This window comes from Maylandia zebra, linkage group LG18, assembly GCF_041146795.1.
Source record: "Maylandia zebra isolate NMK-2024a linkage group LG18, Mzebra_GT3a, whole genome shotgun sequence".
In the NCBI taxonomy this organism is placed as follows: Eukaryota; Metazoa; Chordata; class Actinopteri; order Cichliformes; family Cichlidae; genus Maylandia; species Maylandia zebra.
The window spans coordinates 27845862-27858288 of NC_135184.1; the positions used below are offsets into that span (position 1 = coordinate 27845862).

Consider the following 12427-nt stretch of genomic DNA (forward strand, 5'->3'; position numbering starts at 1 on the left):
GCACAGCCTCACACATTGTGTGCATTTATGTTTGAAATATGTGTGTCCAGTGTGCTTTATGTTGTAAGCATTTTGTGTGTTTTGCAGTAAATATTATTTTGTAAAGTACTGCTCATGTTTGTGAGGTGAAGGGAGTAAAGTTACAAGTATATCGTCAAAACTGTGCACAAGGACACAAGTAATTGGATTCAACTTGTAAATGTACCACGTGACCACTGGGGGGCAGTGAACACTCACGTTTCTGCATATTTTTATTTTACATGTCAGCTCAGTCAGTGTCAGCGCCTACTAGGTATCTATGTGTTGCAGGGGTGATGCTATCCATGATATGGTGCAGGTCTATATTGCATCATTTCTAAAAGGAAAGTAGTACTACAGTCACTACAGACAATAAAATAATAAAATTTTTCCAAAATTGTTTTTCTTATTTATAGTTTTGCGCGGGGACTAGAAAGATACAACTTCAGCTGAATGGTTAATTTTGCACTATGTGTCTGTGTATACTTGTTCCACTCTATTGTTGTAGTTCTGTTAAAACAGTGCAGCTATGGGACAGCAGGCATTGGTGGAAGGTTGGAGAACAAGTTTGTAAGTAAAGGTGCTGTTAATAAAGTTACAACAGTAAAATGAGAAACCACCGACGGATCATGTCCATGTTGTAGAGAGCATTACAGTCCCTGCTTCTTTGTTTTATCACGGTGGCTCCTCGAGACTGGAAAGAACAGCTATTGTGACCTTGTATTCACATCAGTTACAGCAGAATTAAAAAAGTAGAAAAAAGTCGACCAAATGAACCCAACACCAAACAGGCACACCTGAGGAATCCCCACAGACAGTCATCTTGACCCGTGACGTTTTCTCATTTTAATTTCTTTAGACAGTGGGGACAACCAGAGGGTTTTCTGAAAGAAAAACTCACTGAAATGTAGCTTTTATATATATATATATATATATATATATATATATATATATATATATATATATATATATATATATATATATATATATATATATATGTAGATAGATAGATAGATAGATAGATAGATAGATAGATAGATAGATAGATAGATAGATAGATAGATAGATATATTTGTGGTTACATAACACACATTTATATTGGGCATGTTTTGGAATGACTCTGAGAGACCGGCAGAGGAAGTTATTTGTTAACAGAACAATTCACAGGGGGAACAGTAGAGCAAGATCGCCTGCAATTCTCGGAACCGAGTGGACATGATTATGTTCTGCAACAGTTAGCTGATAATAAGTGACAAGCAGATGTGGCAAAAACACAGACATTCTGTACTTAAGTAGAAGTGCAGATTCAAAAATACTCCAGTAAAAGTTGAAGTCCTGGTTTGAATTCTTTACTCAAGTAAAAGTGAAAAAGTACAGACTCTGAAATGTACTCACAGTAAGAAAGTAAAAAGTAGCTCCTTGAAGAACATCTCTACCACCTATTTTGTGCAACACTAACTGAACCTTGTGCTCTATTATTGTAACTATAAAATAATATGCTGCTCTTTGTGGATGTACACAACTTAATTCAACCAGATGTCAGCAGATGTTTTATGAGTTGTCTTGGCTGATTTCCATCCTCGACACTGACAGTACAGTGTGTATTCTGTCTTTTTTTCTAGAAGGTATAAAATTGGTATGAAGGTGAAATTCGCTGAATGAATCTCAGCACCATCAGCTTAACTTCAGATTCATCTCTGCTGCACTTTATGTAACCTAACTCTGACCATGAAACCACAGCCACTGTGCACCAGTCACACACTGTTCTTTACTTTAAACCCCTCACAACAAACTAACCTGTTTATTGGATAGGATTTATAGGATTTTCATGCAACCTTTAAATAACACAGCGAGTGTACCTCCGTTTGTTTAGCTGCAGGTTTCACAATATGAAAAAACGTAATGTCATGTGTACAGACCAGATATCTGATTTAAAAATGTGAGAACTTACATGTAAGCTTTAAATTTCCGGTTTATCAAACACCACTGATCAGTCCTTATCTTTAGCCCCTCTTCTTCCTCTCGTGTCCTCTTTCTTATCTTTCTCCATCTCTGAGTGAAGTTAGCTCTCTGTGTTTTCTCTCCCTGTGAAATACAGCAGCTGGACCTTTAGCTAGCAACACAGTGTAAGACAAACTGCACACAAACAGTTTGTGTGTTTGTTAAGCTGATAGAAACATCACTCCCTTCACGCTCGCTCGTCTTTAGGGCTCGCTAGATGCTGAAGTACTGCAAAACCACTGGCCCACTGTAACCCCTGACTACGGCACATGGTTTTGCCTCCTTCATCTCCTTTTATGCTACATCCCCTGCTGATTAATACAAGAACAGGACTGCCTTTCATGTGGTATTGGTTTGATGTTTGATGGCACGCAGTAACATGAAAAAATAACTTCCCTCAAATGCCTTAAACCAGGAGTATTGAACTTCAGGCCTTGAGGGCTAGTGTCCTGCAGGTTTTAGATCTCACCCTGGGTCAACACACCTTAATCAAATGATTAGTTCATTACCAGGCCTCTGGAGAACCTCAGGACATGTTGAGGAGGTCATTTAGCCATTTAAATCAGCTGTGTTGGATAAAGGACGCATCTAAAACCCCCAGGACATCAGCCCGCGAGGCCTGGAGTTCGACACCCCTGTCTTAAACCACACATGTCAAACTCCTGTCCTCGAGGGCCTGTAAAACAACAGAAACTACAGATCTACATCATAGTACACATAAAAATACCCATAAGACAAACTATAAAACATTATTATGTATTTCTTAAGGTGTCTTTCAATATAGGGCTGGATCACCCAGGGGACACAAACTCCATCCTGAGGCAAACTCAGTCCACCGTCAGGGTAAACATTCATTTCTGCTCTATTATTCTATTAATTTCTATTTCAGTTCCCACATTATTCTCACGTCTCCACCTGCTGAAGTCAATACAAACATCAGCCAGCGGGCTATTGGTTTCACCTGTCACATTGTATTAATCCACCAGGAAAAAAGCAGGAAGTCATTGTGAGCCATTTGGATGCAACCCAGCCTCCTTCTCTCTTTATTTCTCCTTTTGTCTTGACCTCTGTTTTTCCCACGATTGTTCAGCCGCAGGAAACTCAGTCGTGTTTGAATATGAGGGAACCTGACCATCTGTAGACGATCACACCCCCACTCACCCACCCACACACACACACACACACACACACACACACACAGATCAAATTCACACGTACTCAGGCATATCCACCACAACAAAAGTGCTCTGATGTTTGATGTAAAACAGTTTTCACATGATGTTTGACTTTGTATTTGAAAATTAAATGACAAAACTACTAATACTAATATTATTACTTTACATCATTGGGTTTATGACATCATTAATACTAATGATTTCTTATAATCAGACCCACACACAGGCAGCACTGCCTGTAGTACACATCTTTGTGGTACACTAAAACTTGCTGGTGCACGGAGATGAAAAACATGCAGTGTGTATAGATCTTTTGGTAACTGGTGAGAAATAGTACAATGGGGGCAAAATACAACCAGGATATGAAAGAGGAGCGGGAAAAGATAGTTTAGAAAAGACTTGTTTCCTGGTTTATTTGTACTCAGCTGCTGACACATTTTCATTGTTTCGCTCGTGTCCTTCTGTGCACTAGACGAAAAATTACGGTATCTCACATTCATACAGTTACAGCTGTTCTTATGTGCTTTGTGACTGGACACCTACTTTTACTCCCAGCCTTAGTACATCGGTTGTGTGAAACATAAAGATAAGCAGTAGGAGACATGTTCAGGACAAAGAGTGGGCTGTAGATCTGTACATTTCTTGAACACTACTGTGAGTTCACTGTACTCATATGGCCTACATTGTGACTAGATCTCAATTCAGTACGGCACATCTGGATTGTAATGGAACGGGAGATTCATATCATGGATGTGCAGCCAACAAATCTGCAGCAAAATCTCTGGGGAATGTTTCCCAGCCCGTTGCTGGATCTTTGCCATGTAGAATTGAGGCAGTTCTAAAAGTAAATCCCAATACAATCAAGTGTCCAAAAAATGTATCCAACCAGTTGTGTCCTGGTGACTATTCAAATTCATTTAGATACCACAGTGGGATAACTGCAAGTATCCAAAGGCATTTCAACATAGATGCAAAGCTGCAAGACTTTTTTCTAGAAAGACTTTTGTACATTAACCAAACAATGTAAATAAAGTTTTATTAATGACCATAATAAGTCAAGCCTGTAACGTAACATTTGAACTTTTTCATTTTGATATTTCAAAATGTATTTGAAAAGTCAAACAAACACAGCTAGCATGCTAGAGCTCGCTTTGGTTTTCTAACAGACATGCTAGTGAGCTATTGTAAACAAGCAGTTGAAGTTCTCTTCTTATGCTAACCGCTTTAACGCTGGTTTGAGCGCGGAGTCAAGGAGGCCATTTATGTGAAAAGGAAAAGACCATCTCTGAATCGAGGAGGGGGCCTAAGGGTACATCTTTCGCCATCTTACAATGCTGTGATTGCAGCCATTCCCCAACTCTCTGTGAATGGGACTCATGGCCATTGATCAGTGGTCTTTGATCAGTGGGTTTTGGTCAGTGGTTGTTGATCAATGGTCATGAGAATTTGCATAATTATGATTAAGGAACTGACCTCCCAGCCCATTGTTTCCTCAGTGGGCTGGTTTCAGTCATTATGCAAATGTACTGTTTATAAGATTGGGGAGACCTGCAGTCAGCTGAGACTAAAGAAGTCACTTGGATGAGTGACGAAACGTTTCTCCCACAAAACGCTGCGTCCAGATGAACAGAATCAACTTTTTGGAGGGTAACTGCTTTAATGCTAGTCCGTACTTAAATACTAATATTAGCATATTATCGTGCTCACAATAACAGTGCTAGCATGTTTAGCTGATGTTAGCCATATTTAATTAAGATAAAACAAGATTAAATGTAAGTTAAAAATTTACCTAGACATGATAATTATATAACAGCGAGGTCTGAAACATAATTAAAGAATTAAGCAATTAGCATGTTTGCATAATAGAATTTGGTATTTATACTAGACAGAGTGGTGTAAAAGACAGAAGAATCTTTTATAGACCTGCTGTCTGTGACTGGAAAGAAAGTATCGTTGAGGATATTAGAACTAAAAGGCTGTAGGTGAAGATTGAGGGGCCCATTAAAGTGATTCATCTTCTGGTGACCATGAATATCTGTACAAATCTGCAGTTAAAAGATTAACAGTCTGCACTACAGTGACGCTGCATACTTTTATAAGAAGGAACAAACCCAAGGTTCTGGAGCACTAAAATACACAAACATAAAAAGACAAAAAAATGAAACCATCCTATAATGATGTCTCAATGTGGTATTTATTTCTTCCACACATACAAATAACTTAGCACCTTTATACCTGGTTATGTGTGAAGCTGGTTCAGGTCTTTGAAATCCTTCAGTGTGAATGATTTAGTTTATAAGTGCTCTGTGTTGATGAGTGGAGAGCTGCTCCACTGTTTGATTGTTTAAGCTGCTTGTTTTTCCTAAAATGAGCCACAGGAAGTCTTTCCTGTTTTGAATACACTATGAATAGAAGTGAATTGTGTGTATGTGTAGCGCATGTCGGTGTGTGTGTGTGTGTGTGTGTGAGCGTTTGAATGTGTTAGGGGCGAGGAGGAAGCGGCGTATATAAAAAGGTACCAAAAAGGTCTTCTTTAGGTTTGCAAACAGAGGTATACACTGCGATCAAATAATAGGACGCAGTAATCATGATTTACACCTCGAGATGCTCAAAATGCCACACAGTTAATTTGATCGCGGAGCCGACTTACTGTATTTTTCCTTTCTGTCTCTCTCACAACTCTCCTCCTCATCCTCTCTTCGTCTTCACTCCAGGAAACAGGACACAACAAACTTCCAGCTTCTGTTTCTCTCACTTCCAAGTGGAAGTAGAAATGTGGGAAGCACTTTTGTGTGCATTAAGGTACTGGAAAAATGAACCTCCTGACCCTTTCGTGCTCCCTTCTTTCTCATGTAGGAACTGCAAACTGTTTATATCATCAACATAAATCTTACCCTGCTCCCCCAAAAGGCTGACGCAAAAACATTCACACACATCCAATATTTATATCAGTCGCACACACGCTCACACACACGCACGTACATGTGACTCAGATACACCTGGCAGACAGATGGTGCATCTTACAAAACGCAGTTTCATTTTTCAAAAGAAATTGGCTGTGTCCATTCTCCGCATCAGTGGATTCAGATGGCGCACAGCTAAATGACAATGAATTAAATATGGTGATGCAAGCTGCCGGTTAATCAGATAATAACCATGCAACCCACCTACTGATTTTCTTTTTTTTTTCTTTTTTGTTTAAACTCTGCAACCGAGAAACACCCTATTATAAACAGGGTTCCCAGAAAACACTCGTGATTTTAAGCTCTGACACAACAGAAGTTACCATCTGCTAATTAAGACCAAAGACATTTGATTGAGGCTTGTTATTCCTATTACACCTTTCCTGTCCCTTTTCCGTGTGGGGTTTTGTGATAAAGTTCTATTGCCATCGTCCTTTCATCTCATTAGCTAGCTTGGCTCCAATTTTCTTTTTTTAGGAGTTTTCATGATTTGTATCTTACCCACTGAGAATAGGAGCTGAGGGTGGAACTAGCTGTGGTTGAGAGATTGTGTAAACCAGAAACTCACACTGTTTCACACAGGAAGACAGAAAAAAAGAAAGAAAAGCCACTTTCACAAAGTATTTTGTATATTTTATTACAAACATCTACAATAGTCAAAAGCACACACAAACACACACACACATAACAACATCAAACTATTTACAAAAGATACCCTCAAATGAGGGAGAGGATCAGTCATGAGCCAGCAGACTGCTTCTTACTTTCTCTTATATACATTTATACATATATACAGTACACACACACATCAACAACAGATGCAAACACTAGCTGGAGTGTAAACTGGAGGATTCGGACTCTGTAGTTGTTGAGGTCCCGGGGCGTCTTCGTGGTAAAACCTTCAGACTGGATGCCCGGTTCAGAGTGAGAGCTCTGCGGGCCGAATTCTTGAACCCGGCCCCGAGGAAGGCGTACAGCAGTGGGTTCAGGCAACAGTGAGCGAACGCCATGGGCTCAGCCACCGACAGCCACACGCCTAAAGCAGCTTCCAGCCTGCAGCTGCGGGGCAGGACTTCCAACCGCAGCAGAGCGTCCACAGAAATGCCCGCTCCATAAGGGAGCCAACACACGAAGAAGCAGAGCACCAGCGCGATGGTAGTCCTGACCGCCCGTCGCTTCTGCCTCTGGCCCCCCAGTGGGCCACGGGTCAGCCTGGTGACAATGACGCAGTAACACACCAGGAGCACCAGTCCAGGGATCAACAGACCCACCAGGACGAGCTGGAGGTGGAAGACTGCAACCCAGAGAGGAGCATTTTCTTCTGGGTAGAATCTCTGGCACAGAGTTGACCCCTCTCCTCCTTCCTGAGTGCGGGCAAATATCAAATCTGGCACTGCCAGCAGGCCAGCAGGCAACCAGGCACCTGCAGGGAGGAGGAAGATTAAAAAAGACAAGTGAGGGACTGTGTGGAGAAAAGAAGACTAACAGCAGGAAGAGCAAGCCTTTTGATACTCACCTACATACACCAGTTTGTGAGCCAGCAGCTGCCTCAGCCCACTAGTGTTGGTGTCCGTGGCTCGGACCACCGCAAGGTAGCGGTCCAGGCTGATGAATGCCAGGATGAGCACGCTGCCGTACAGGTTGACTGTGTAGATGACATGCACTCCAATGCAGGTGGCAGCTCCGAAACGCCAGTCAGCCAAGGCTGCATCCACCGCCCAGAACGGCAGAGACAGAACGAAGAGGAGATCCGCAGCAGAGAGATGCAGGCGGTACCAGTCTGTGAGGCTGCATTTCGACCTGGAGACACAAAAAATCTGATCACTTTCATGCTCTTCCCCCACACCCAGCAATGCTTCGAAGTCAAAGCTTCAAACAGCAGTTACCCATCCCCTCACCTGCGTTGGCAGCCTAGGACTACGACAACCAAGCCGTTTCCGGTGATGCCCAGAATGAAGATAAGGGCATAAATGACAGGCAAGAAGACTTGCTGAAGCTCAGTAGTTGTCATGTGCTCCACACCACAGGGCTCCTCCAGATCCACTCCAAGTTCCCCAGAGCCAGAGCCAGAGCCGGTGTCATTGTAGTAATCCTCAAAGACGATATGCTAGAGACAGATGAGAAATGATGAGAAGAGAGAAGGCAATCATATATTTGTGAACACATTTAAAGTTTCTGTGCATGATTAGATGACACCTCCCTACCTCATAGTAGGACATGGTGGAGACGGCTGCACTCCTTCGTTGAGTGAAGCTGAGATTTCTGTCCACAGAGGTTAAATAGTTGTTTACATGCTCCTCCCCCCACACTCCAACACATCTGTGTTCCTGCTGAAACGTTTTTCCTGTTTTCGAGGTGTCAGGTGCTGATATCTATCACAGGATACCGCAGTGTGTGTGCGCACTGTGAATTGTTTTAGCCCTGAGACCTCTGGTTTGTGATAATCAGGTCCTATTGGCCATAGGAAAGGATGTTGATGAGAATCGGACAATAAATAACGTGTCAGTGTTTGTGTGTCTGCGTGCAACAGTAACACTCTAAGCTCCATTCTTAGTTAAATCAGGGCAAGCAGCAGGAGTGTCTCTGCAGACTGTGAATATACTTGTCCTGTTTGCATCACTGTCTCATATAATGCATGCAAGGAGCGTGCACACTGAGGGCCATTTGATTCAGAAGATGACTATCGTGGCTTTTCAGCCAAGTTCACCAGACAGTCTGCCTCTGATCTTTGAATGTCAATGAAGCGAGAGGTGCGATGCCAGTGTGTCACTTTCCTGAGAACAAAATCAACACGTTCTTGTTATTTCAACACTGATGCTTCCAGGAACACATCCCTCTGGAGTCTCTACTATAAACAGCCATTATTTTATGTTTTTATTTTAAGGTATTTAGTTTGTTTTTTTGTTTGAATCCACAAGAAAAGAGAAAATAATACAGAATTAAAGCAAACTCACAATCAGAAAGTGTTAATGCTTTAAAACACTTTCAATCAGCCCCGTATAGCTCCTTGTAAGGGGAAGCTGTCAAACAGGTTAACTCACTGATGATACAGTTGCTAAACCGAGTAGGACTATTCCAGTTTTTAGAAACTATGCAAGCTTTACAAAGTATTACAGTCTTTTGATGATGGCTTGATTACTGCATAGTTATTTGGTCTGCTGCTTCAGGAAAGACCTGGTTATGCTCCAGCTCAGTCAGAACGGAGCTGTGTGGATGGTGCGGGTTGCCGGCATGCCAGGCTGTCATGGATGCAGGTGGAGGACAGGCTGGCATGTAATCTTGTCTTTAATATAAGGAACATTTGTGTACTGAGAAGGCCTAAATACTTATATTCACAGTTAACATGAGAGGCTGTGTTACACATGCTTTTATGGGACGTTTTGCTTATCTTTGCCTAAAATAAACGTGTTAAAGAAAACCAGCATTTTAGCAGGTTATGTCACTTCCCATTCCCAGTATTTAAGTAAGTATTTAAAGAAGTATTTTTATAATTTAAAAGCAATTAGAAACAGCAGCTTTAAGGAAGGAAATACTTTTGGGCTATATTTGCTTATTTATCTGTGATGACTGATGATGATTGTATAATGCTGGCTTTGTTGTCCCTGCATTCATTAACTGTGTTGGTAATAGTTTGTTAATTGTTTTTTTGTTTAAATGCTTGTTGTACAACCTTTTGATTGTTCGTGCAGCTAAAACACTCATCCTTTCCTATATTAATAATATTATTACTGCATGATCAGACTTAACGCTTTAAAACCATTACAGAACCACAGAAAAGGCCTTGTTGCAGTCATCACTGTTTTGTTGTATAGAAGCACATTTTATTAAATACATGAATATCTAATTTATAACATTTTATACAATGTGGCTCCTCCAGCATTGAGTTTATCAGAGTAAACAGAAAAGAGGAAGAAGAACAATCTTTTTTTTCTTTGAAGGCAACAGTGGTGCTCTAGAACCATTATTATCAGAGAGCAGAACACATACAACACTTTAAATGTCTATTTAAAAAATGGCTGATAATCTAATAATACAAAATGAGATGCTTTTACCCTCCTGCTTGTTTGTTTTCATCTTTATGTTGATAATGTGAAATGTTTTTAGGTTGCTTTTAAAAATCTGACCTGGGACTATGGATGAAAGTCAGCCCGTGACTAACTGCAGTGCATTCACAGTAATATATATTTTCATTCTCACATTTTCATCGTGCTGTTTCCTTCGGTTTATTTGTCAGTTGTCTGGACTTTCACAGGGAAGAATAGCTGTGGCTGTGGATCGAAGTAAAAAATATTGTACCTCAAAGATCTAATTAGTACATTCATGGTAGCTTTTTAAAATAGTTTATTAATGACTCACCTCAATATCTCTTAACTACTAAGAAGGCACATTTCCTGACGTGCTGACAAGCCCCCAGCAGCTCTGACTGCTCTCCCAATACATTAATCCTCTGAGTAAACAGTAAGGCTACCCCAACATAAACAGACAAAAAGAAATCTGTTAAAACTGTGAAGACTGCATACCCTGGTCCCTTATCTGCCTCTTACTTCCCCACCCTTCCTCTGCCAACCATTCACTGTATCAGCACAAACATCTCAAAAAAACAACACTGTTGTTCGAAACTCTTCCTCTTTAAAGTGCTGACGGATGTAAGAAGTTTTAGTTTTGCTTAATCTTTATAAGACTTACTTTCCCCCCCTCCCCTTGAGCCTTAAATCAATCAATCAATAAATAAAGATGGTTAGTTTTATATCTACACACCAACATAAAATAAAATCTGCAGGAAATCTATTTAGATTTAGGCTACGTCCACACGTACCCGGGTATTTTTGAAAACGCGGATTTTTCTATGCGTTTGCACCTTTCGTCCACACGTAAACGGCGTTTTTGGTCAATGAAAACGAATATTTTTAAAAACTCCGGCCAGGGTGGATATTTTTGAAAACTCAGTTTTTGTATTTAGGTGTGGACGAAAAAAACGGAGAACACAGCGTCAAATGTGTGCGCATTTTTTGACGTCACACTGTGCGCCACGTTATTGTTTCGGTGAAATGAATTTCTACAATACTGTTACTGTTAATTCTACTCTCTGCAGTGTTTAAACGCTTACATATACACACAGTTACTGTCCCTCCACACAGACGACTCGTTCTGCTTCTATGCCCCAGCTTTGTTTACTTTTTCCCACCGAGGCTTCTAGACTTCTGATTGGCCAACATTTCTGCACGGTTAGGAATCTAGCTCCACCTGCTGCTTTGGCATGTTCATAGCAGCGTTTTCCTTCATTTCTGCCTTTAGTGTGGACGGGATTATTTTTTTTAAAAACGGAAACGGAAAATCTCCGTTTTCAAAAATACCCGTGTACGTGTGGACGTAGCCTCAGTCTGTGTTCACTCTGTCACATCTGCCAACACAAACTATGGAGGCTTATCGGCGTAACTGTGACTCCCCAGCCTGAAGTATTTTATATTTATTTTTTTTGTAATGTAATACAACATTGTCAGACCCTACATACTGTAATAATTAAAAAGAAAGTTGAGATAAACCACCACTAAAACTAATACAAAGTTAAATGAAACAAGCATTTAACTGAGGTCACTGTTGCCTGAAAAATTAGCTTTTGATTAGTTCCAAAACTTAACAAAATAAAAATAAATGCAGATCTACTGTATGATATGACTCGTTGGCACTTCTGCTCATAGCAACAGGTGGCTGCACTGACCTGCAGTAACTGCGACTGTGATCCTGCAGTGTAAACACTTGAACAGCTGATGATTCACACAGGTGAAAATGATGGTATCAGGTTAAAGTTGCTTTACTCTGAGCTGCAGGACCGACCCTGCTTATTGTGCATGCCGGCTCTCTGGGATGCTTCATGATCATTAATGTTATTGATTACACCTGTACCTGTCCTGCTGTGCAGAGTGAGACTGGCCCAAGCGAGTCCAGTGCCAACCGCTTGTATTTATGTCACATACCACATTACCCATGCTCCCCATGAGATCTAACCCTGTATCTATGTGCTTTTTGTACATTTGTGTTTATTTTGTGTTACTACACACAGAGCTGTAGAGTCAGTCTGTGAATGCTGGTTATGTGGCGCCACCATGTGGGCTGTTAGAATAAGCGTCTGCAAACAGCCTGCTACGTGGGCTCCATCTCCACTGCGTTGAGAAAAAGAATGGATGGATTTACCTTTCTTCCCTAAAGTAATTGGGACTTCAGTGTACTTGAAGAAGTAAATGTCTGTCCGAGTTTGTCACACAATCCCAA

At 40.9% G+C, this 12427-nt stretch overlaps 1 protein-coding gene across 4 annotated transcripts; it reads right to left on the reverse strand.

The window, feature by feature from the left end:
• Positions 1-6778: 6778 nt before the first annotated feature.
• Positions 6779-12010, reverse strand: LOC101476935 (C-X-C chemokine receptor type 4). 4 transcript variants are annotated; one of them, XM_004565400.3, is made up of 7 exons: positions 11877-12010; positions 10514-10621; positions 10355-10425; positions 8362-8419; positions 8056-8264; positions 7674-7957; positions 6779-7580 (listed from the first exon to the last, which is right to left on the reverse strand). In XM_004565400.3, the coding sequence occupies exons 3-7, from the start codon at positions 10360-10362 to the stop codon at positions 6985-6987; spliced, it is 1155 nt and encodes a 384-aa protein (XP_004565457.3). In that variant the 5' UTR covers positions 10363-10425; positions 10514-10621; positions 11877-12010; the 3' UTR covers positions 6779-6984. The 4 variants fall into 4 exon arrangements, with proteins under 4 accessions (XP_004565457.3, XP_004565458.3, XP_004565460.3 ...); XM_004565401.3 differs by lacking the exon at positions 10514-10621; XM_004565403.3 differs by lacking the exons at positions 10355-10425; positions 10514-10621.
• Between the last annotated feature and the right edge of the window lie 417 nt (positions 12011-12427).